This window comes from Triplophysa rosa, linkage group LG21 (assembly GCF_024868665.1).
Source record: "Triplophysa rosa linkage group LG21, Trosa_1v2, whole genome shotgun sequence".
NCBI classification, from domain to species: domain Eukaryota; kingdom Metazoa; phylum Chordata; class Actinopteri; order Cypriniformes; family Nemacheilidae; genus Triplophysa; species Triplophysa rosa.
Window position 1 is genome coordinate 12,699,688 of NC_079910.1, and position 26,763 is coordinate 12,726,450.

A 26,763-nucleotide genomic window follows, 5' to 3' on the forward strand; every position below is an offset into this window, starting at 1 on the left:
TTCAGAGAGGCGGGGCAAAGAGGAGATACAAACATGCACGGTATGTGGAAAATACAACGTTTTTAACCTTAGATCGTGTATACACATTACATTACATCTAAAACAAACGGTAATATCCGTTTTAGCTGTGTCATATGACCCCTTTAAAAACTTCGAAAGAAAATGGTGTTAGCTGCATCATAGTCTCAGCCTCAGATGTCACGCCCACGATCTGTTGGCTGAACGTCTGATACATTTGGCACACTTTTTTGGAAACACTTCAATGAGTTCGAAGTCGTTGTCTGATTGGATAAATTCCACAGGATTTCTGGGAGACGTGTGTGTCGCATTCTTTAACGGTCCGCCGGGAAACAAAACAAAGCGACCGATCGAATTAGAAAGCTTCCGTGTTACATCAGTGACAATGAGCGTTCATCAAGACCGACTAAACGATGCTTTTTTAAAAGTATGCGAGGTTCATAGTATAGATTCTTTAAAAGACGTCCAAGAGTTTTGTTTGAGGTACTTAGTGGAGTCTAAAAGAGATGTTTTAACGTGTTTGCCGACTGGATATGGCAAAAGTCTTATCTTTCAAGCCTGGCCGACTGTCTCCCAGAATTTGGAGGGGTACCATAGAGATCCAATTTTGCTTGTTGTTTGCCCTCTCACATCTATTATGGAAGATCAAGTAAAATACCTCAACGAGAAGGGGATATCCGCCGCACATGCGGGCCAAGATGAAAGAACAGACGCTGACATAGCAGTTGGACGGTTTAGTCTTGTGTTTGGTTCTCCAGAATTGCTTGCTGGAGTTAAAAAGTGGAGAGATATGCTCCGAACAAATGTTTACCGGGAACGCTTTATTGGCATGGCTGTCGACGAAGTGCACATTGTTGTACAATGGTAAGTAATGCTATTGTTCTCTGCCAAGTAGGTTTCGTGTATTTTCTGTTTTAATGCATAAAACTTACTAAACAGCTGTTTTATGCTTACATTAGTTTGCTTTAGTTACGTGTATTTACATGTGTGTTTAAGCCGGTGCTCTAGGAGACTGAAGCGCCATTGTATAAGTAAATTTGGAGACAATCGTGAATGAATGATTTACTAGTTGCACATCGGTCTGTAATTGTGGGGACATTTCCACGCCACTAAACATGACGCAGCACAAAACTATACTGGATTGGTAGCTTCACCTGTCAGTCATATTGTCTTTTGGGCGGGCCTTGACCAATAAAAGCGGCCAAAGTTGAAGGTCTGGCTACACGAGACTAGCTGCATCAACTCTTCCACACACTTCAGCAGGCAGCCACCAGGGGGCAGCAGTGCCAACATCATAACAAAAGCTTGAATTTGCATGGGAAGGTCAGGTAGCAACAAGAGGCTATAAAAACACTCTTACTCCTGCTATCAGAATGTGTTTCTCTCTCGAGCTCCTGTTATGGTGCTCAACAGGGAAGAGGAGCCTGAGATGTCATCCTCAGACTGATAAAAACCAAGATCTTTTCCACGTCCTCTTTCACATAAAAGTTAACATTTAGTTCACCCCAGAATTTTGTTAAACTTCCCTGTATAAAAGCCCTTCTTTATGACAAACATCTCTCTGGTGTGTGTGTGTTTGTTTGAAAGATGCTCACCCCAGGTGGACGGTGCGGATGTGCCGTTGGATCCCTGAGGACGTGCTGAGGACTTTTTCACAGTTCTTCCACAGGCACTTGAACATCACCTTCATGGAGTTCTAGAGCCACAAACAACAAGATTTGCATTTCTTAAACTTAATAACATAAAAACATATTTCATATTTTAGGTAGGTTAAGGTTCTGTGTGAATCTCAATATAGTGCTGTGTAAAGCCACATTGAGCACCATTTTTGAGAAAACTAAAATTATAATAGTGGGAAAGAGAAAATGAATGAGGAGGAACATAGTAGATAAAACAAAGTATGGAATTGAGATCTTGAGTATTTACAGTCACGGCAGATAACAACAAAGGTTTCATAAGCCTCGTGTGTACGAGCAGCAGAAATTCCCTCCAGTCCACTGCTGCTCCACAGGTACCAAAGTGTTTTACTGCTGCCATATAACAACTATTAAACAAACTAATGATGCATGTGACAGATTCACACCTCTCGTGCTATATTCATGTTCTTCTGTCACTTTCAACACAACTGTATTTCTGTGGGTCTTTTGTTTCTCTTCTTTTTGGGTCTTGTGTTTCTCTTGTCTTTCTTCTCTGATGTGAGCATTTCAAATTAAATATATATACATCTGCGGAAAAAAATGAATAGACCATTCCAAATATTCATTTAATCATCATTTCTAGACGTATTGCAGCCATTCCAGTCCAGTGTCTGTTGAATTTCAACAAAATCAAACCTCAGGAGTGACAAAGTCATCCAACTGGAATGTGAAAGACTGACAGCATGACAAGACACATGAAAACTATGATAACAGTGAAAAATCAAGGTACATACACGTACAATATGACGGTTGTATTGCTTAAAAGTGAATATGAACTTATATTATAAATTAAATATGAACAGTATTTGAGGTCTGAAAAAATACAGAGCATCTTTTCTGTTATTTTGACATGTTTCTCCGGTTTCCTTTTTCTGCAAATAAATGCAAATAGAAAGAATATTGTCATTTTAAATTTGGGAGAAATATTGCTAGTAGTTTACAGAATGAAACAAAAATGGTCATTTTACCTAAACACATACCTATAAATACTGAATTCAGAACAACTGAAAATAATTTTGAAATGGCTGTATGTACTGTAGTCTTTTAAATATGTTTTTATTCACAAGTCATGGTGTGCCAGGTAAAAAGTTAATTTTGATCCCTGGGTATACTGCTGTCAAAATTGAGTTAAGGTCTACAACAGGCTTTGTGACATCTGCTCTGTCTTGTGACAAAGTCTCCTGGTTCAATCTTATCCCGTTTCTGAGAAACGAGAGAGTTAAAATTGCAGTAACTACAAAATCTAAGCTAATACCAAGGCAAACCGCAGTAAGTGAAGTTACTGCACTCTGGTTTTATTTTCCCGGGTTTGACACCGCAGATACTGCGGTCTGCCTTGGTAGCCGTAACACTCACACAGAACCAACAAGCCAACCAGCTAGCCTACCATGGCACAATCCCGCGGTCAAATGATGGTTGAACTCGCGTTAAAACGCAAATATCCAAAGACGTGTAAGGAAGGTCGCAAAATATTAACTCCTAGCAAGGCAAATGACAGCTTTATAAAAAAGTAACATTAACTAGCCAGCCGCTAGCAAATTAAACAGACATTAGCCTACCTTCTCTATTGAAGGCAATATCCACTCTGACACTCGTAATGATAATCCGATTTATAATTGCGTTGATGTTCGTCGAATCAGACATCTTTCTGTCAGATAATCCAATTGTAGTGACAAGGGTTACTCCCTCAAAAGTTTGCTGGCTCTGGTAAAGTTATTGTTATGCGCACTTAGCTAACAATAGCTGCGCCTCCTCAGCAAAGTGACAACCCGACGTGCACCCGGCATCAACAGAAGTAGCTGTCAATCCACCTTTCTTCTTCTTCTTGTTTAATGACGAATACCTCCTCAGGAGCATTTATTATAACCTTTATTTAACCAGGAAAATTAAAAAACTCTTGAGATTTACAATCTCATTTACAAGAGGGTCCTGGCCAAGATAGGCAGCACAATATAGTTACATGACAACATAAAGTTACATTTAAATTTCATACACAAAAACATACAAAATTCACTCAAAACAATTGCAATCAGGTGACTCTACAACCAAATCCTTTAAAATACATTTAAAATTATTTAATGATACCAACTCTTAAACCTAATTTGTCTTGTAAGTGGTTCCAATCAAATAGAGCGGCATAACTAAATGCCCGTTTACCCACATTTGTCTGAATTTTAGGGATGTTTAAGAGATAGTAGTCCTGTGAACGGAGCCCATAATTGTTTACACCCTTCTGAGAGATATTTTGCTGTAGGTATGAAGGAAATAACCCTAAAATAACTTTATATTAGTGCTGTCAATCGATTAAAAAAATTAATCGGATTAATCACACATTTTCGGTGATTAATCACGATTAATCGCACATAACAATAATATTTTAAAATATACTTTTACATTTTAATAATTTCACATTTAATCTTCAAATTGATGTAGAAACAACATGTTTCTTTAACAGCGTCATTTTATGAATGAAAGAAAACATTTTGATATTAGTACTGTAACTGATGTCTCTATTAAATTGATTATTTTAACATTAATTATAGCCATTCAACAATATAATTGAGAGCTATCATGAAATATACAGAAATTGAAGGAAGTTCTCAAACACTTTACAGTCTTTAATGCTAAATTATAAATTAAATGCAGAAGAATTCTCATTAAAGCTACAAAATCACATTGATTTCTTCTTTTATTTTGTTCTTTGATTAACATTAGTGACAGGAGTCACAGCAGCACGTTTAAGAACGTGGCCCCTTTAAGAGCCGTCTCAGTACGCAGATCTGACCGTCACCGCACTCCCATTTTCACAACTCTTTGCATTCATTTAAGATTTTATTTTACACTTTGAAGTCTGTGCTTAAGAAAATGCTAGACAAAACGGGCTTTCTGACATAATCTTGTATGGTTTTATCATTTAGAACAAGTTTTAAATCGCTCAATGTTTGCTGAACTATGTTAAAATCCATTTGAAGATGACTCACTGCCTGATCCAGTGTTGGTGCAGAAGAGTAAATCACCAAGTCATCAGCATACAGATGAAAATTTGAATGTACTAGATTCTCCCCAATATTATTGATATATAAAATAAATAATAATGGCCCGAGGACCGATCCCTGTGGTACGCCAATCTTTACATTCCGAGTACTCGAAGTAATTCCCTCTATTTTAATACATTGAGATCTATCCGATAAATAATTTCCACACCACCCAACGGTGTTTGCTGATAAACCTACACTAAGTAGCCTCTGCTTCAAAATTTCATGATCTACAAGGTCAAAAGCCTTAGATATATCAATAAAAGAGCAGCACTATGATTTTTATTGTCCAATGAGACCATTAAATCATTTATTACTTTTGTAATTGCTGTGGATGTACTGTGTTTTTCCCTAAATCCAGATTGGAACTCTGATTAAACATTTTTAGAAGATAGAAACTCTTTTAATTGATAATTTACAAGCAATTCCAGCACCTTTGATAGTATGGACAATTTTGAGATAGGCCTATAATTATCCAATAAAGTTTGGTCACCTCCTTTAAATAGAGGCCGCACATAAGCAGTTTTCCAGATAGAAGGAATTTCATTTGTAGACAAGGAAAGGTTAAAAAGATAAGTTAGTGGTGGCGCAATAATATCAGCTGACAGCTTTAGAAAATGTGGATCCAACATATCTGGACCAGCCTGTTTCCTACTATCTAAAGATTTGAGTGCCTTATTAACCTCCAAAACTGTTAATAAGTTAAAATCAAATAATTGTTTTAATTTAGATTGATTTACACTAGAGTTAACAGTTGATGGATTGTCATGGGTCAAGATTTGGGGCTCATAAGTCTTCCCAATGGCCACAAAGTGTTCATTAAAACAATCTATTATCTTGACCTAGTCTACAATTTTATATGAATCCTTAACAATGCATGATGGAAAATCTGATTTTGATTGATTCCCAATGAGACTTTTAATGTTTTTCCAAAAAGATTTAGAATTGTTTAGATTATTAGTAATTCCTGAAAGGAAGTAGTCAACCTTAGCCTTTCTAATTGCACAGCAGTGGACTTATTTCACAATTGTCTGAGAATTCACCAATCTTCCTTTAGATTAGTACTTCCTTTAGACCATGCCAAGTTACGTTCTCGAAGAAAATTTGACAATTCGGGGGTAAACCATACATTATTTCTACCTTTAACTCTAAACTTTTTTAGAGGAGCATGCTTATTTATTAAATAGGTAAAATTTTCATGAAAATAATTCCATGCACTTTCAACCTCTGGAATAAGAGTAATTTTTCCCCAGCCGAAGTGATATAAATCATGTAAATAGGCTTGTTCCTCGAAGTGTTTCATATCATGTTTAATAATAATACATGGTTTAGATTTGGGAATTTTTGTATTTCTAACCGTAGCAACAACACAGTGGTCACTTATATAATTCACGAATACAGATGCCGTGGAGTATTTATGAGGGACGTTTTGATTAGATCAATTAAGGACGAATTTTCAGGACGTTTTATATTTGGTCTTGTTGGGCTATTTACTATCTGAAAAAGATTAGTCGAATTACAGTATGCTTTTAAATCATCTGTATCATCCAGTAGTGGCCAAAAGTGATGTTTGACTTCACATCGGATCCTGATCAATCTACTGTATCAGGACTGATTTTGCAAAAATGACTGCCCACCTGGACCGGACCACATTCGTTGCCACGACGTACCATAATTACGTTCCAGCGACGTAACGACGTAAGATTCCCATATTCATCGTGACGACATAACATTTGACGTTGTTGGGACATGGTGATTACCTCCTGAATACATACCTGGAACGTACCATATTCGTCGCAGCGACGTACCAAATAACGTTTCTGGGACGTCATGAGCATGTCCTAACGACCAATCTTTTTTTTTATTTAATTTAAACAATTATCATCCCTGACATGGAGAATTCAATTAATTTGTGATTTAATTTGTGATTTCTGTAGACCAGTACATCACGTCGCTACAACGTTCTCCATGGGATTAATTCACGATGTTATTTGAGGACATGGCTAGGACGTTTCTGGAACGTAAGCAAAAATTCAAAGAAATGGAACGTTGCCAAGACGTCCTCAGAACGTGGTCGCAAAGTAATGTCATGGTGACCAAATGAAGATGAACTGGCGACGTCATCAGAACGCACCTTGTTAGCTGGGTGTACATCAAGTATTGCATATTTCATGTAGGATTATCGTAGTTTTTACTGAGAGCTAAGTTATTATGATGATATAATGAACTCAGTTAAATGATCAAACAGTGAGCTGGGATTCTTTATCAGTATTAATATCATGTTTCTCAATATAATTGTCTTCATTATTTCCTACTAACTCAGACAGAAATTGAATCTGTGAGAAAAAAATGACAGCATTAACTATGTAACTACAACACGCCTGGGCCTGTTCATTGCCGTCAATAGAGAGGCTGAGGTGTGTGTCTCCACACACAAACACACATACGCACACACACACGCGCACACACACGACACGACTGTTCTGTACAGAAGATATTAACCCTTACCAGACTTACAAATGTCTGCAAATATTTCCTATCAAGTACTCGACTGATGTCATAAAAGAGAGTAAATACCTGTTCACACCAAAGACGATAACAATAACTACTGAATGAAGTTATAAAAAAATTCAAAATTTAAGAAAATGGCAAAGTCAACTCCACAAACTACAGCAATTTTCATCTAATATAGTTATCATCACCTTGACATTTAGCATTCTTGGTGTGAATGGACCGTAGCACTTGAAAGTGAGCTGCCTGAGTGACAGAAGTGAATGTTTCCATCTCCTTTTATGAATGAAGAACCAGCGCTCTTGGGTTACATTTCACCCAGCTTCTCAACAATTGGCTCGGATCAGTCGATTTCTCGTCTATTTTTGTCTCACACATTCTAAGTTGTTTTATTTTTTAATAACACAACATACACACAGGCACGCAGGACTCTGGAGCCACCAGCACTGTTGCTTAATAGTTCACCCAAAAATGAAAATTCTATCATCATTGATTCACCCTCACGGCATTTCAAACCTGATTTCAAACCTATGATTTTCTATCTTCAGCTGAACACAAAAGATGTTTTGAACAATCTTCATAACCAAACAACATGACACCCCTTTGACTTCTATCGTATAGGCACAAAACCACTCAAACACAACACATTTCTCATAGTATCTTCTTTCATGTTCTACTGATGAGTCATATAACGGTTTTGACTGACATGAGGGTGAATAAATAATGACAGTATTTTTATTTTTGGATGAACTATCCCTTTAAGACGAGCACTAGGGGCACATTCATCTCACACACAGAGAAACCAAAAAGCAACTAAAAACACTGACTCAATGTTCCCAAATGAGCATTATCAGGACATTAAAATCTTGATAGAATTTCATCATTTTTTACATCCTGTTTTGCCATATTAATTTCCTGTTTTCCATCCTCTATTTGCAATTGCAAAATCGACGTATTGAGAAATCGGACTATTTTTAAGTTTCACTTTACCCTTTTCTTCTGAGCGATAAAGTCTTGAAAATTGTGTGAAAAACTATTATGCATGTGTGAACAGGATTGGCAAAACACATCTGAATCGGAAATCCCCCCACACAAATCCCCATCCACTACGAACACACATTCTCAGCCACTCCTAAAACAAGGTGAATGCCTTCCTGATATTGAAACCACATTAATTCTGGAGTGACTCCAGATTATGCTTAAGAAAAACAGAAGAGGGAAATAGAAAAGAGAGAAAGCAAACATTCCATCACTTTCTGAAGCGAGAAGGTGACAGGACTCATTGTGTGAGAGTTGAGCTGATGTGTTTAACAGAGCTCTTATATTACGGTCTGGTCACTCATTAAAGTCTCAGTATGGAACTGTACACTTGGAACTGCTACAAAATAATGTTTGCGGGGTTTAGCAGGTTTTGTTCACACTATGTCCATTTCAGAAGTGGTTTGCTTATATTATGTATGCGGGCCAGTAGTTCAAATTGATACTTGTCCTGCTAACTTTTATTACTAATTTGTTACTGGTCCCGATACGTTTATTTATATTTACATTTATTTAGCAGATGCTTTTATCCAAAGTGACTTACAAAAGAGAGAGCATGTCAAGGAGCGCAGCTTGTCTTTGTTTTATCATAGCCATACATTCTTATAAGTGCCAGAAAAATGTCCGATTTTGTACTTTCTCCGTTTGATCAGTTTCTTTTCATGTATTTATTTTTTAAGTTTTTTTGTTGTGACACATGATTTCAACCCCTACTAACCTTCCAAGTCTATCATAAGTCATTCACAATTACATGACACCTCATCTGTGTACTAGGTTATATAATATTACCTTGGAGAACTTTAAACTCAAGCAGTTCACTTTGTTTACTCATCAGCTGTGACCCATAGCCCTACCTTTCGTTTCCGGGGGATGGGGTCCTCAAACAGGAAGTGTGTACTCTCGGTTTCCTCAATGTTGTCATCACTCTGAGAGGAAAGCAGGAAGTTCTTGCAGGCGTCATTGGTGAGAGGTGGGGATGGGGTGGAGGGCACTGATTGGTCACTGGTGTCCCAACTCCAGTTCCCACTGGTGGAGCTGCTGTAGCTGGCCGACAGGCTTTCCTTCCAGCCCTTAGCAGCCAGCTCTACACCTGAACATAAAACACAGAGATTAAACACTTGTCTGAGAGATACAAACAGTATGTATAAAATAGAATCAAACAAAAATCACAGCAACTTAAATATAAATATGTCTAAATACAGAAATAAAATGTTTAAGCTATATCATCCAACTCTGAAAATGCATCATACGCAACAGACTGTTAAAATTAATTGGTTAGATATGCTTTTGTTATATAATGCATTTTTCTGCTATTTAGTTGCACCACATGGTGTGAACACAAAGGTAAACAAAAGAATGACATCATTAATGCATGCTATAAATTTGTCATGGCCATCAGTTTCACACCTTCTTTTGTTCCCTTTGCTTTTATTTTTAAATGAATCTTTTATAAATTACCACACCTGACCTCATTATGTTCGACGCACCCTCATGTTATTACTGTACGTGTAGATTTATTTCCAAAAGTAACTGAGATAAAGCCAGTTTACACTTTAAAAATGCACCAATTATCAACTTGTTATTTATACATCAAGGAAGTTGAACATACAATGTTAAGTCAGTAGGACACAAAGGGACAAAAATAATCACAGTAGGAAAAATGACAAAGGTATTCAAATGTGCCCCAGAACTGTTTGCTTTCCTACATTCTTCAAAATAGCTTATTTTGTGTTCAACAGAACAAAAAATGATAAAGTAATTTTTCCTACTATGGTCGTGAATGGGGTCCAAGAACTGTTCGGTTCCAAGCATTCTTACAAATATCTTCCTCTGTGTTCACCAGAACAAACAAATTTGTACAGATTTGAAACAACTTGAGGGTGAGTAAATGAAGACAGAATTTTCATTTTTGGGTGAACTGTTCCTTTAAACTCACGACACACTGTTAAGCAACGGTACATGCTGACTTTGTAAGACCTTAAACCAGCCAAACACTACCATTTCACGACCCCTGACCTCTTAAGATTCAGGTCTAAGTTCTTTTAACATGTGTACACTTAGTTGCCAAGCATTAGTGCAAGGTTGTAATTAACAATGACTTGCAGTACACAAATTACAGGAACGAAGCCCTTAAAGCGACAGTGATGCCAATATCTTCAAATGAGTGAACGTTTGTGAATAAGGGTGGAGGTTTATTCTGTACTAACCGTCTAATTTCTCCATTACTGTGTGAAGTGTTCTGCTTTCCATAAACTTGAACCAAACAGTTCTTGGCCACCATTGACTACTATAGTAGGTAAAACTGCTTTATACTGTACGCTTCTTTGTTCTGTTGAACACAAAAGAATATATTTTGAAGAATGTAGGAAAGCAAACAGTCCTGGGGCACTTTTGACTACCATTGTAACTTTTCCTTCTATGGTAGTCAATGGTGGCCAAGAATTGTTTGGTTACAAGCATTCTTCCAAATATCTTTCTCTGTGTTCATCAGAACAAAGAAATGTATTAACTTTTGTATATGTATACTTTTGTATATTCCCATATTCCAGGACAACTGAGTGGGCCAGTTGTCAGTCTGGGTGGACCACTGTTACTCTGTCCTTACACGACCTCACCTCTGCCCTGTAGCAATGTGGTTTAGGGGTTAAGTGCCTGACTTAAGGGAACAATAGTGGAAGGAACAATAGTGGAAAAAAAATTACATCTGGGGTCAAACTTACTTGAGATACTACAGCCATGATGTTAACAACCACTAAATACCATCATCACCTCACTGTAAAACCAGCTCTAACCCTTATTATTATTTTGGTTGGTGTAACCTCAAGTAGTCAAATTAAGTAATATTTTTGGGTTAAATTAATCCATGTTTCCTCATAAAGCCCTTTTTGGGTTACCTGACAATTTTTTTACAGTGATATTTTATTTTCTCGCCTCACCTTTATAGAGTGCAGGTAATTAAGTCTGTAATTTCTCCAAGGAGTAATTTCTTTGCAGACAGTGGTGATGTTATAAAACAATAAAAACAAAACAAGCCCACCCGCTAAGCGTCAGATTAAACATATTAAACTAAAGAGCTTTAGCCCATGCAAAACTGGGAGTTCTGGGTGGTTTCCACTGAATTGCTTTCCAGTTGCTAGAGTTATTAGGCAGATGTTTCTGTCCCCGAGTCCACCCTAAAGTCTCTGTTATATTCTGTTCATGAACTGATAACCGAGGCAATAATCTCATGGGAATGTCTCCGTGGAAAGAGTCACAGGGATTGTTCACTCAAAAGTGAAAATTCTGTCATCATTTACTCACCCTCAGGTTGTTTCAAACCTGTATAAATGTATTTGTTCTGTTTAACACAAAGAAAGATATTTGTAAGAATGTTAGCAATTCTCAGTTCTAAGACATCATCCACTAGTAGGAAAACATATTGTACATTTTTTTGTTCTGTTGAACACAAAGTGAGATATTTTGAAGAATTTGGGAACACAAACAGTTCAGGGGCACCTTTAACTAGTACTACCTTTTAATTTTTCCTACTATGGCAGTCAATGTCACAGAATTGAAAATTGCTAACATTCTTCCAAATATCTTTCTCTGTGTTCATCAGAAAAGTTTTTATACAGGTATGAAATAACATGAGGGTGAGCAAATGATGACAGAATTTTCATTTTGGGTGAACTATCACTTTAAGCAGATCCATAAAAAAGTGTTTGAACAATACTCTCAGTTCATTGGGCTCCTAAGATTATTGAAAAGGTCAGTACAGATGCAATAAAAGAATACTTTCACCAAAGTCCTGTCAGCATTAAAATTCCTGTTTTCTTTAAAACGCCACTCTTAGGTTACACTGATTATAGACAAAACCAGTGTTTGCTTTAAAGGTCTAATTTATCATTGATGAAAAAAATACAAGCACATCTAGTGTCGCATAACTTCTACTGAGTTATAAAAAAGTTGTGAAAACACTAGAAGGGCCTCTTTTAAAAATCCATGTGCATACTTTTGGTTTTTGAACCCAGAATTGAAGCAAGGACTGGTCACAACAAACTCAACTCAAATATATACGTAATTGTTCTTGTCATTGTTTTAAAAGGAACATAAAAAGAAAACGTTTCCAATGAAATAGGAGACATACTGTAGATATTGTGCACACAATGGGGTCCAAAAGTATTAGAACACAGTGAAAATATAATTTATAGGCCAAATAAAGGCTATTCAAGAACGGAGAGGGCTCCATTTTTATCTTATTTTGCTAATTTACTTGTTTTGCTCAATTTTATTTTAAATTGTATTGTGCTTTGTTGGTATAATGGAATGTTCAGTGTTTCGTCTTGAAAAGCAAGACAAAATATAAAAATGCTAATTTTGACCATTCAGTTTATGCATTAGTGAAAAAATGAGCAAAACAACCATAAAAAATGTGGAAAAACCATGTTCGGTGTTCAGTGTTCAAGTGTTTCTTTTATTAGGCTTCGACCAAGAATTTTCATTTCGGTGCATCTCTACTTGAAACCTTTAAGTAACATTGTAAGTGGATTCTGGGAAACATGTACATTTCTTCAAAATGTAGAACATACAGTCTCACAATAATAACAATGTTGTGAAAGAACACAGGAATAAATATTAAAGCTTCATTTCATAACTTTTGCCTCTCACAATTTCTGTTTAAAACCTAAAATTGCAGGTTTCTTTACATATCTTCATATGAGTGAGTTCAAGTCAAATGATGCCAAACAGACATTTCCCACAAAATCACACTCATCATATGAAATTATAGCTCATTATTATATGCTTACTTATAAATAAGGAGACTAATTTTATGTACTTGTTCAATAACAGATTTTTGCTTTTTCCTATTTATATTTTATATTCATATTTTTTCTACTTTTACCAAAAATTTGATTTTAGCATTGAAGGTGTGTAATGTTTTTTCAATGTTAAAATACTTTCTATCGAAATTTAAGTGTAAATGCTTTGTTTCAGTGTCACTATCAAAACTTCCCTGTTCTTCCAGCGTTACGACGACTAGCCCATCATTTGTTAATCCAACAAATGGAAGCCAGGGGAACGTTCAGGCAACCTCTTTATAACTCTGCGATTCCGTCTGGTGATGCTAGCGTTGCAGAAATTAGACTTCGGCTTTTTGTGTATAAAACTGAGAGCGAGCAGAAGGCCCTGAGGAAAAACTTGTGGAGCCTGAGAGGTTGTTTGATTGGCTGCCGTTCAACACAAACACTCTGTGATCTATCGGTTAAAAGATGGCGAGTGTTCCTGTAGATGGATATGCGTGGTAGCTCAGAGGTTGGGAGATGTGGGCGGGGTCAGGGCGGAGCTTTACCTGAGATGCCGGAGGAGGGGTTAAGCACCAACGGGCTGGTGGACAACGTGGTCAGGACGGTGGCGGCCATCACCTCCTTATCAGCGTGACCAGAAGGCCTCCTGTTAAAAGAAAGAGAGAAAACGAAGTTTCAGTCACTGACATGTTAAGTCATGGTCTCATGGACAAAACTACAATCAATTACGTCAACCAGATCCAGATGTTTAGTCACGTAAGCATAAAGCAACACACATCTGTTAGGTGAGACGCACGGCCAGGCCCTGTATCTCCTTTGGCTCTTGACCTGCACAACCGTTTTCTGTCTTCACCAGACCGGAGCCCACAGTAAACACTTGGTTTGACGGTTACCTTGGCTCCCTACAGTGCTAAACTCATCTGACAATGGAAAAATCCCCAGCAAGTAATAAAGACTGACCGAGTACTAGAGCTCGACATCTGGTGTATGCCCACACAGCACAGCTAGACTATCAACTGTATTTATTCAGTGTGTGGGGGAGCGTTTACTTGTGTTTGTAAATCAACACCAGGATTTAGAGTGCGGTTGAATGAAACGGCGTGTTAACCGTTTAGTGGTTCGTTTGCAGGTGAGACTGAGGTATTTCTAAATTTTGAGTTGTTTATTTACACAGCGTGTACATTAGGGCTGCAACAACTAATCGCTAAAATGATAATAATCGATAATGAAATTCGTTGTCAACGAATTTCATTATCGATTAGTTGGTCTGTGACGTCACTTGACGTCACGCAGTTATAAATCAAGCGCGTCTTCTTCCCTTTTAAAATTACCATTTTAGATGCGTCTCTCCATGCAGCATGAGCTGCGCAGTTTTAAAGTCAGACGTGTCTCTCCGTGGATGCGTCTCTTCGTGCAGCGCGAGATGCTCAGTTTTAAAGTCACACTTGTCTCTCCGTGCTGCGCGAGGTGCACAGTTTTAAAGTCACACGTGTCTCTCAGTGCAGCGCGAGGTGCGCAGTTTTAAAGTCACACGTGTCTCTCAGTGCAGCGCGAGGTGCGCAGTTTTAAAGTCACACGTGTCTCTCAGTGCAGCGCGAGGTGCGCAGTTTTAAAGTCACACGTGTCTCTCAGTGCAGCGCGAGGTGCGCAGTTTTAAAGTCACACGTGTCTCTCAGTGCAGCGCGAGGTGCGCAGTTTTAAAGTCACACGTGTCTCTCAGTGCAGCGCGAGGTGCGCAGTTTTAAAGTCACACGTGTCTCTCAGTGCAGCGCGAGGTGCGCAGTTTTAAAGTCACACGTGTCTCTCAGTGCAGCGCGAGGTGCGCAGTTTTAAAGTCACACGTGTCTCTCAGTGCAGCGCGAGGTGCGCAGTTTTAAAGTCACACGTGTCTCTCAGTGCAGCGCGAGGTGCGCAGTTTTAAAGTCACACGTGTCTCTCAGTGCAGCGCGAGGTGCGCAGTTTTAAAGTCACACGTGTCTCTCAGTGCAGCGCGAGGTGCGCAGTTTTAAAGTCACACGTGTCTCTCAGTGCAGCGCGAGGTGCGCAGTTTTAAAGTCACACGTGTCTCTCAGTGCAGCGCGAGGTGCGCAGTTTTAAAGTCACACGTGTCTCTCAGTGCAGCGCGAGGTGCGCAGTTTTAAAGTCACACGTGTCTCTCAGTGCAGCGCGAGGTGCGCAGTTTTAAAGTCACACGTGTCTCTCCGTGCTGCGCGAGGTACGCAGTTTTAAGGTCAGACGTGTTTTGCATGCATCTCTTCAAGCTGCGCAGTTTTAAAGTTTAAAAGGGAGAGGTGTTTAAATGACAAAATTAAAGATTATATTAGTAAAACCCAATTTGTGGCGTTTGCACTTTGCAAAGTACATATTAGGCTAAATATCCTGATTTGGTGGTTTATTTAGTTCAGAGGTGGGTAACGAAGTACATTTACTTGAGTACTGTACTTAAGTACACTTTTTGAGTATTTGTACTTAAGTATTACTTTTTCTGTTTACTTTTTACTGTACTTCACTACATTTGAATGACAAATATCTCACTTTTCATGGCACAAAAAAAATGATTTCCTTGGCCGACCCTCCCCTCGCTCCCACGTTTGGGAGAGACTATTGTCAGTTGCTTCTAATATGACACACCTGAATCAACTCACCAGGTGTTTATCCAGGTAATTATGGAGACATTCACAACATTTTGGGAGAAGGCTAATGAGTTCAGTTGTGTATACTTTTCCCATATCTGATTTACTTATCATAAGCAAAAGATGTAAGTACATTTATATCAGATTAATCGAAAAAATAATCGTCCAACTAATCGATTATCAAAATAATCGTTAGTTGCAGCCCTAGTGTACATGATTGATAGCGTTTTATTGGACTGCAGAAACAAAAGAACAGTACCAGGATTCTGGACTTTTGCAGTTCTTTTAAATCTCATTTTAGTTTTTGCTTTACATACTTTTGTCCTAGTTTTAAATACACATTTCTTTAAATTAGGAAAAATTACAATGGCAGTCAAAAGTGCCCCCGAACGGTTTGCTTTCCTACATTCTTCAAAATATCTTCTTTTGTGTTAAACAGAACACAAAAATGTTTAAAGCGATTTTTCCTACTGTGGTAGTCGATGGTGGCCAAGAACTGTTTGGTTAGAATCATTCTTTCAAATATCTTTCTCTGTGTTCATCAGAACAAAGAAATTGATACAGATTTGAAACAACTTGAGGGTGCAGGAAATGAAGACAGAATTTTTATTTTTGGTTGACCTGTCCCTTTAACAATTAAATTCTTATGCAAAACGAAGCAGGTTAAAATAACATAACCAAAATTATCATAAGGTAAACTGGATGTGACAGTTGCTTTGACAAACAACTACTCACAAAATAAAAAACCGGTGATAAATCCCAAGACAACCTACGTGCACTTCACTATATCTACAGGAACATTTTAAAGGCAGGGTGGGTGATCCTGTCCAGAAATTTTTTTGTCATGTTGGTTGGAAATCTCTTTACATCCTGATAGCAATCAAGAAGTATATTGGTCAAATCATATTTTTATAATTGTATATCGTCTGTGAAAGGCGTAGGACCAAAAAACGTTCGCCCAATCAAAACGTTCTGGCTGAACGCTGTGACTGGTCATGTGTACATTTTCAGCCAACGTATGTTGCATAGCACTGCGCACCCTGTTCACGCAGACATCATACGTCATCAGCGCGCTCACGTCTGCTGTGTCAATGTAGGGAGAATGGCGGACAATCAGCAACAATCAAACTTTCCTGCGGAACCGACAACAAGTAAATCTACAAAACGAAAGTCCATTTTTGAAAAAGCAGTGACGAAAAAACGTCTGGATCATGAAAGAGGAAAAACTCGTATTAACATCGGTTCAGATTTTACAGGATGGAGACAGCCCGGAAGGAAAAGGGTCTGAAAGACGATACCATGGTTGCTCTCTTTCTTTTGAACAGGTATGTACATGCTTCGAGGAGAATTGAATGGATTTAGTTTGTAATTCGTTACGTGGATTTACGAAATACATTCATGTGTTCGGAGGAGGTGTGGCTTCGGACAGCGAATCACATCGGGTGGGATTATAATTTCAGTGCTAGCAGGCTAAAGTTAGCACTTTTTCAAATCAACCACCCCACCTTTAAGGGATTTCTTTCCAAACACAACTTGATTGAGTTGATACCACCTCAAATCGTTTCGTTGTACTCCCCTTTTGTTAGTCTAGAAAGATTCTGCTTTATGCTTAAATGTCTGCTAAAATTCTTACAAATAAATGACTAGTGATTTGAGTCTGAATCTGTTCCTCACACAAAACTGCAGTATTGTAGGACAATATGCAAACTGTTTTTGCTTCCAATCATGTTGCAGCTGAAAAAAACAATTTCCATTCTTGGGTTTCATTTCTTCAAGCTATTTTGTCAACACGTGTATTAGTATCAGGGGTTAAGCAGAAGTTTCTGGTAATAAGATTGTTCCCTCTGTCAAACACAGCAGCACTCATCTAACAACAGAAGACACAATGGTAAACTGTGTCTCTGTTATATAATCAAAAAAATCCCACTCACACTCCCTCGTATCCCCTCATAATTTCGTGAAATATGCTCGCTCTGTCTCTCTGTCTCTCTCTCTCATACACACACAGACACACACAAACGCCGGGTTCCTCCTCCCACCCCTGCCTGCTTTGGCAATGCAACCAGAACAAACTGGTTTGGAGTTGTTCTGTAAGCCAAGCCCAGAGACTTGGCAGGGCTGTCAAACTTTTTTCCTTTATCTGGGTCAACTTCCAAAGAATCTATCTCCAAAAAAAGCAAGCGAGCAGTGCATGAGAAGCAGACAGACTGAAGAGCATAAATATAAAAAAATAAACGCCACAATGTGTCAAGAGTTGAAAACTGTTCGGTGAAATTCTTTAATGAGCAAAATATAGGAGAATGGAGAGAAGAAAAGAGCAGAGGAGAGAAAAGAGCAGAGGAGAGAAAATTAGCTATAATTGCATCTATATTGTTATGCAATACAAAAATTCATAAAAAAATTAATAATGCTGAGTTCACACCAAACGTGAACAATCGCGTTCCACGCGCTTTATTACTCGTGGGAAAAATTCACACACACACCTACATACTGTATGTACATTGACAAAAATCTGCTCTAGACAAACACTAGCCATCTAAATCAGGATTTCATATAGGCTTTATAGGCATTTATACAAAACTAATTATTAGTTTATAAAACATTTCAGTTTTAAGAATAAAAAAAAAAAAACATTTACTTCATTTACAAATTGTTTTTACCTTTAAGGACGTCTCTAAATGGAGGGTTTGTCAGATTTTGTTCACTTTTGTGGCCAATTGAATCTCCAAAGTATACGTACTTAAACACACGCACGTATGCATGCACACACGCACGCACACACAATCAAAATGGTTTGATTTAGAGAGACAGACAGAGAAAAAGAGAGAGGGGATATCAGACTCGCATTTCAAGCAGATTTAAACACCAAAAATGTTTTTTTCTAGACGTTTCCCTCCCACACTGTTTCTCACACACCGCCTGCTTTCCTGACACAGAGCATTCCCGCTTCTCCTCGCTTTTCCCGAAAAAGCTCTTTATCACGTTCAGTTGCATGATTCATACTTGAATCCACTTCACACACACACACGCATTCATAAACAGGACGAGAATTAGATTAGTCAGAGTTAGTCATCCAGTTTTCTTCAAGACTGTCCATAACTTCTTAAAGTCAGTTACATTAAAAGGAAGATTGGTCTAATTGAAATCTGAAAAGTAAGACTGATTGGTCTTAAACGGACAGTTCATCCAAAAATGAAAAATCTGTCATCATTTACACACCCTCAGGTTGTTTCAAACATGTATACATTTCTTTGTACCAATGAACACAGAAAAAAATATTTGGAAGAATGTTAGCAATTTGCAATTCTGGAACATCATCCACTAGTAGGAAAAAAATATTGTATTTTTTTGTTCTGTTGAACACAGTGAGATATTTTGAAGATTTTAGGAAAACAAAGAGTTCTCGGGCACCTTTGATTACCATTTAATTTTTCCTACTATGTCAATGATGTCCCGGAACTGAAAATTACTAACATTCTTCCATATATCTTTCTTTGTGTTCAATGGAACAAAGCAATTTATACAGGTATGAAATTACATAAGGGTGAGTAAATGATGACAGAATTTTCATTTTTGGGTGAACTATCCCTTTAAATAATTGCTAGTCAGTGAGACTATTTGTTAAGACGCAGTCTCCTGTAGTCTGCGTCTGCAGGTATGTGTAATGCTGTGTTTCCACTAATGTGATTGCCACGATGCTACACAACATATCGATCCGTCTATAATCTAAACAATACACTTGTTGATTATAATGGAAGTGAATTTGCCATTCATTGGCAATGGCAATGCAGACACTTGCAGCATTGTCTGTTGATCTGCACTCTCATCAGTGGTCACAATGTCAAACTGACAACTCTTACTGAAAATGATGCTTCGTTGCTGATGTTTTGTATAAAACAATGTGAACCAATAAGATTTCACTGCGGGAGGGGCTAAAAACAGAAACTAAGAGAGCGATCAAATGTTTAGCTGTGTATATAGTTGTGTTTGGTGTAGAGCTGCACGATAAACCGTGATTAACACTAAAGTCAACCTGTCTAGAGCGATTATGATATCGATTAAGTTTCATACGCTGTTTGTCCGTGAAGCAAAAATAAAAATAATCACAGACAACCGCCAAATCGTATGGTTTATTTTTGATTTACCGTCCAGCCCTAGTCCTTTGCATAAGATCAAACATTCACAGGTTTGCAGTTTCATTGCATTGCTTAAATACACAATGTACCCATTGTAGCAAATATTGTGATGACAACCCAGACTAACACTCGCAAATGGGTTTGCTTGTTTTCCTGTCTGGAATAAATACATGTCTACAGTCACATTACGTCCCGTCACTGTGAAAATTTGAAGAAGTGATTATGATTAAAGAGCATCTCCTCTAGTTCAGAGTCTCTGTAGATTATCTGAGAATAGAATTGAATGGGTTGTGTTGTTAGAGCTGTGTGCCATTGTTACGACACTGTGATGACACTGTGTTTTGTGGTGGATTGTGGAAAATATTAATAAATGTAAACAGATTCTGAGAGGAGGACTGGAAACAACTGAAGACTTTGGGCCCTATTTTCACGATCTAAGCGCATGGTTTAAACCGCACGGCGCAGGTGCACTCAGGGCGTGTCCGAATCCACTTTTGCTAATTTAACGACGGGAAAACGGTGGGCGCGCCCGGGCGCATGTTCTAAACGGGTTGTCCCGATTCTCTTAATGAGTAATGGGTGTTTCATGGGCGTAACGTGCAGTAAACCAATCAGAGTCTCATCTCTCATTCCCTTTAAGAGCCAGTTGCGCTCGCACCATGGCAGATTCGCTATTTACACAGCGGAATTTGCAAGAGCAAAGACTGGACGCTTCTCTAGAGAGGAAACGCATCTGCTCGTGCGTGAGGTTAAAGCGCGCGAGCAGATCATCTATATGACAAGCCGGATTTTTATCTTTATGTACACAATAATAATCTTTTACATTGTAATCCATTCATTTTTTATATTTGGCATGTTTGTGTGCTGCTGCGCTTCCCTCTGTGTAATAAGTCAAGTGAAAGCGCGTTGTATGTGGACCAGCCCAGAGGCGCATTTTCTACTAATGCGCTCTATTTTTAAACAAAAAAATATTGCGCCATTGACTTTAGACCAGGTTTGAGTTGGTCTATGGCACAGTCTATTTTCAGTTCCTCAAAATAGCAACGCGCCAACAATGCGCCGGAGCACACCTCTTTTAGACCAACACGCCCATGGGCACACAAATGAGCGCAAATGCATTTGCTATTTACACAACGCGACGCAGGACGGGAAAATGAGAACTGCGTCGGGCGGAAGCTAGCAAAAACACTTGCACTTACAATAGGGCCCTTTCTGTGAAATTAAATAAAAGAAATCCTTTAAATTATATGGAAGAGACAAACTTGTTAGATTTACATTTGTATAGTATAATACGCTGTACAGAATTACATTAATTTTTAAATAAAACGATTATGAACAAAATATATATGAATATATGTAAAGACACAGTCACCATTTCAAATTTTAATTTAATCAGCATTTCTAGTTATATTGTGGCCATTCTAGCCCAGTGTCTGTTGAATTTAAACAAAATCAAACCTCAGGAGTGACAAAGTCATCCAACAGCTGACAGCGTGACAAAGACGCACGGAAACTCTGATAAAAATCAAGGTTACCACATAAAAAAACATTTTAGAAATTTTCAGTAATATTTTTGAATATGAACCTGTTTTCTTTGCAGTATTTGAGGTCTAAAAATACAAAGCGTCTTTTCTGCTATTTTGACCTGTTTCTCCAGTTTTCATTTTCTGCAAATAAATGCAAATAGAAACAATATTTTTATTTAAAATTTGGGGAAAATATTGTTAGTAGTTCAGAGAATGCATCAAAAAGATCATTTTACCGAAATACATACCTATAAATAGTACATTCAGAAAAACTGAAAATAAGTTTGAAATGGTCCCTTAATTTTTTCCTGTATTATGTGAAAATGACATTTTTGTTCTGTTCCTGTTCTTTTGTATGAATACTGTCTGTATATTAATTCCATATAAACTAGCATTAAATGTTTCAAACTGGGTAACTGTGAATCAAAATTGTAATGACATTCCTAGTAGATTAAAACGCCTGCAAGAATCCACAGCTCAGACTTATCAAAGACTCCATAAGACCAGAGTCCTGAGACCATTTAGGAAAATACACATTTTTAAAGCAAATTTTATTATCAGCATGATAATATAATGACACAATAAAATAAGTATGTAACAATGTAGAACGTCTGCATAAATATATGTGTGTGTAGAACAGGGCAGGTAGTGCGAAGCACAGCTATAACTCCCACGGCTCAAAGCCTCAGTCTCTCTGTCTCCGCCCCTCCAACCCAGGTCTGGCTGCACATGTTAGCTGATAGAAGCTTAAGTAAACAGAACCGGCCCTGCCTGATAGCACTCCAGAGAGCAGCTCCATTACTGACAAACACCCGCTATTGGCTGGAGCACTGCCAGCGCCTCACTGAGAGAGAGAGAGACCATACTCTCCCACACTAGATCTTTGCCCTTTCACCAACATAATCAATTCCGTTTAGATCTTATTAAACAAAAATAAAACGTTAAATAACGCATGATGCATGTGTAAATATGCGCGAATTGCTACACCAATGCCACAAATGTTCCGCGTAAAGAGCAAAAAAGTCTATCAGATTTTGGTACCTAAATATTGCTTGGGCCTTACAGACGTCAATGCAAATCTATAGGGTTTATTGTTTTCTAGACAAGCACACCTGTCCTGAGCAAACCACATGATCCTACATGTCTGTACCGCGAGGTTAAAAGAGTTTACTAAAACTAAAACTATTAAATCATTTCTGTTAATTGAAATAAAAATATTATTTAAAAGAGAGAGAAACTTAGAAATGTTGCATCAAGCAATAAACTCAAAAAAATTAAAATGAAAACTAAAAATATAAAAGCTATTACAACTCATGTACCGCAAGAGTTGGGGGATGAAATACATATTACTTCATCCCGTTTGATATTACGGGTGAAAACATTGCACAGCTTGATAAAAAAACAAAAACATTTACCCCTGCAACAGGTATTTTGATATACAGTATGTATATCGGTGTTTCATCAGTACTAGATTCAATCTGAGGCAGTATTTTATCTGGACCACGACAGGCCTCAGTCGGGTGGGCGGATCAATCGGGCCCTGATGATCACTGTCTTTCCTTTGAACATGACTGATGTTGGCTTCAGAAACTCTTTTAACACTGTGCTGCTCTAGGGGCTCCTAGAAACACTCCATCATACCGGTAAAACCTGATCTACAAAAAAAAAACTGTGTGTGTAGTTAGATAGTAAACAGATAATATGTACCTGTAAGGAGTGTCACAGCCTCTGTTTAGAGTGTCTGTTTACAGTTGGGGACTGTGTGGATATGGGTCACCTCTCTATTTATAAACCCGCCTGACTGTGTGTGTGTGTGTGTGTAAACAGGGTAAACAATGTCAACATAGATTCAAGTGGCAGACAAACACACATAAACACACCCTCATTCTCAAATTGCTTAGCGAGACACAGTTTTGACCATGCAGATTTGTTTTGAATAGTGCACTATGGGAAATAAAATGTATGAGAACTGTTTGCTGGCTGTAATATAGTCCAAACTTTTCATTGCGCTGCTTCGCACGTTCGTTTGGTTTCGTGTGTTTTTGTTGGTGTGTTTTTCAGGAAGCAGATATCTGTCACGCTGCTTGGCAGAGCTCCAGACAGGGGGAAGCTATCTGTAGAAAAGCGCACAATAAGCAGTGAACATTGTTAGCGGTATGCTATAGTTAGCAGCACACAAACACATCATTCTTCCTGTGGTCTGTTGGAAGACAGTCAGACGAGCCTGTTTCAGAAGTACAGCTTTCTTACCAATGCTAGTGCTGACTCGAACATTTAAGATGCAAAAGATTCACAAACATGACTTCACAAACCTCAGTAGACCATTATAAAATTTATAAGTTTTAAGTTTTTACCTTCTTAAAGTTCAGCCAAAAAGAAAAATTCTGTCATCATTTATTCACCCTCATGTCGCATATGTATGTATCTGTGAAACACAATAGAAGATATTTTGAGAAAATCTCAGTGGTTTTGTGTTCATAAAGTGGAAGTCAATGGGGTCCAGCAGTGTTGTTCGGTTACCAACGTTCTTCAAAATATCTTCTTTTGTGTTCTGCAGGGGAAAGAAAGTCATGCAGGTTTGAAATGACACGTAAATAATGAAAGAACTTATGTTTTTGGGTGAGCTGTCACTTTAATGTATGTTTCTGCTCTTATTGTGCAGGATTATTTGGTGCAAAGAAAATAACTTTTGACTTTGTAATATTTCATAAAAAATGCTTGCCTGAATTACCTTGCACTAAATCTGTATAGGCTACTGGATGCTATCCAGCACCCAAACAGTAATTTAGACATACGCAAACTCACATTCAGTCTGGCTCCATTCTAGTATGTAATTCCACCTTCATTCAAAACCCTTAAATGGGTTAGGACCAGCAGTTCCCGTTGTCTCGATACATATGGATAGCATTTGTGGAATGCGGTCAATTACTAGACAAAATAATTTTAACTCATTCCCCAGCTTGGAAAAACAAACCAAAGGTGCATTAACAGCAATGTGAGTTTAAAAGAAGCAATGTGAAACTTGTATTTTTGCCATTTACGTTTGTTAAGCTGTTAAGGCCAGTTCACACAAAGAACAATAACTATTAAGATCGTTTTACAAATCTTTAGATTTAAAGGGACAATTCACCCAAAATTAAAAATTCTGTCATCATTTACTCACCCTTGTGTTGTTCCAAATCTGTATAAATTTCTTTGTTCTGGTGAAATTTGGAAGAATGCTTGTAACCAAACAGTTCTTGGCCACCATTGACTACCATAGTAGGACAAATTACAATGGTAGTCAAAAGTGCCCCAGAACAGTTTGCTTTCATACATTCTTCAAAATGTCTTATTTTGTGTTCAACAGAACAAAGAAATTCATTAAAAAAATCCTACTGTGGTCAACAATGGTGGCCAAGAACTGTTTGGTTACAAACATTCTTTCAAACATCTTTCTCTGTGTTCATCAGAACAAAGAAATGTATACAGATTTGGAACAACTCGAGGGTGAGTAAATGATGACAGAATTTTCATTTTTGGGGTAACTATCCCTTTAAGAGAACAGAGGAGTTTACTGTGCAATTAATCGAAAATGAATCGTAATCGTCAATTTTGGCCATCAACAATTACAAAAACCAAATAATTGACGTAAAACGATTATTGTGCCGCATTCCATTTTGCAAAGATCCTCTCTTTTCTTGTGGTATAAATCCACAACGCACCCTTTTCCTTTACAGTGGTTCAAGCTGTGCGCTATTTATTTACATTAATTTTTCAGTTCTTTTTATTTTTCTATATTGCTTTAAAAGTTAATGTGTAATCGTGTTAAATAATCGGGATCTCAATATTGGCCAAAACAATTGTGATTATGATTTTTGTCATATTCGAGCAGCCCTAGTTTACATCATAGCAAACAATTAAGATTCAGTGGAAAAATTGTCGCCTGAGAGATCATTACAGAGAGATCATTATTCCAACTAATGAACAATAAAACATTGACAGTCGATCAAAATCCATTTGAATATAAAGGAGTTACACATTTAAAATGTGAAACTGCAAGCTTAGTATATACATAACATCATTGAACATTGGTGTGGATGCATCTATAGTTATTGTTATAGTTATTCTTGGAGTGAATGGGCCATAAAGCTGTCTAAATCATCCTTTTGTGTTATCTATTCTAGGTGGATTGCTAAGGATTATTAAATTTAGGTGTGCACTTTACTCCTCCAGTTGGGCTGTAGGTATGATTGATACCTTAAAGTGTGTGGTTTACTGAGAGGTGTGCTATCTGTCCAAAAAAATGTCAGTGCTAGCAGGCTAAAGTTAGCACCTTTCCAAATCAACCACCCCACCTTTAAGTAGCAGTCAAATGAGATGCATGATGGGTTGGGTAAATCCGAAAGCCCTTTAAAGTAATGTTTGTGTTTTTCTATTTGCACAAGTGTGGCATGTGTTTTGCAGAAATGTTTAAAGCATGTGTGCCAACCGTCCTTGTTGTGTCAACCTTTGAATTTAATGTGTGTGTTTGTCTCTCGCCTTAAAATCCACAACGTATGACCTTGGCATACGTTAAAAAGCGAACAAAACAAACAATCACACACACACTCTCTCCAAAGTTTTCATTTCTTTATTTTTTAAGCACATGTTAACATTTGAAACGTCAGCAGTTCCACGTGAGCGGCGAGCGCTTCATACATGATTTTCCTGACATGTGTTTTCATTTGTCTCCTTCCCCTGTGACTCTCGTCTCTCATTCAACTGCTCGTTTTCACTCCATCCTTCACTTTCACCCGGAGCTACAGCGCACCCCCCACACCTCCTTCATTCCCTCCTGCTCCGTGCTGATGGATGGATAGTCACGGATGAGATCCAGCAGCGTGCTATGATCCCTTAACATCCACTTACACACCATAGGAGGCTTCGGGTCTTACGAGTTAACCAGAGATGTATTATTCATTTATCATTTTCATCTACAATGACTTGTGTGTGTGTGCATCTGTGGGTCTCTTCTCACTCGACCATCGTGACCCATCTCTAGCTATTTGTTTGTTTTTATTGAACAATTCTTTCCTCATTTCTATTCCACTACAGTTCGACATATTGTTTGACTTCGGTCTGATGTATATCAGCAGCAAACGCACTGTTATCTCTCTTTCTTCATCTTTCTATCCGGGTGCAGCTCTTGGAGGCAGTTCTCCTAATTATAGACTCTTCCCCACCCCCTCCCAGCACGCCCGATCTGTCTCCGCCTGTTTTCCACCACACTGTTATGTAATGCTTCACTCCACTCCAGATCCACACACACGCACACGCACGCACACGCACGCACACACACACACACACACACACACACACACACACACACACACACACACACACACACACACACACACACACACA

The 26,763-nt window shown here is 38.0% G+C and overlaps 1 protein-coding gene across 2 annotated transcripts in view; it reads right to left on the reverse strand.

The window, feature by feature from the left end:
- Window positions 1-26,763, reverse strand: part of slc2a4rg (SLC2A4 regulator) — a 70,242-nt gene that overhangs the window by 8,858 nt on the left and 34,621 nt on the right. For both annotated transcript variants that reach the window (XM_057363100.1, XM_057363099.1), the window contains exons 3-5: window positions 13,629-13,729; window positions 9,154-9,389; window positions 1,614-1,714 (exon numbers count right to left, since the gene is read on the reverse strand). In XM_057363100.1, the coding sequence (XP_057219083.1) occupies window positions 1,614-1,714; window positions 9,154-9,389; window positions 13,629-13,729 (438 nt within the window). The remainder of the gene's footprint in view (window positions 1-1,613; window positions 1,715-9,153; window positions 9,390-13,628; window positions 13,730-26,763) is intronic.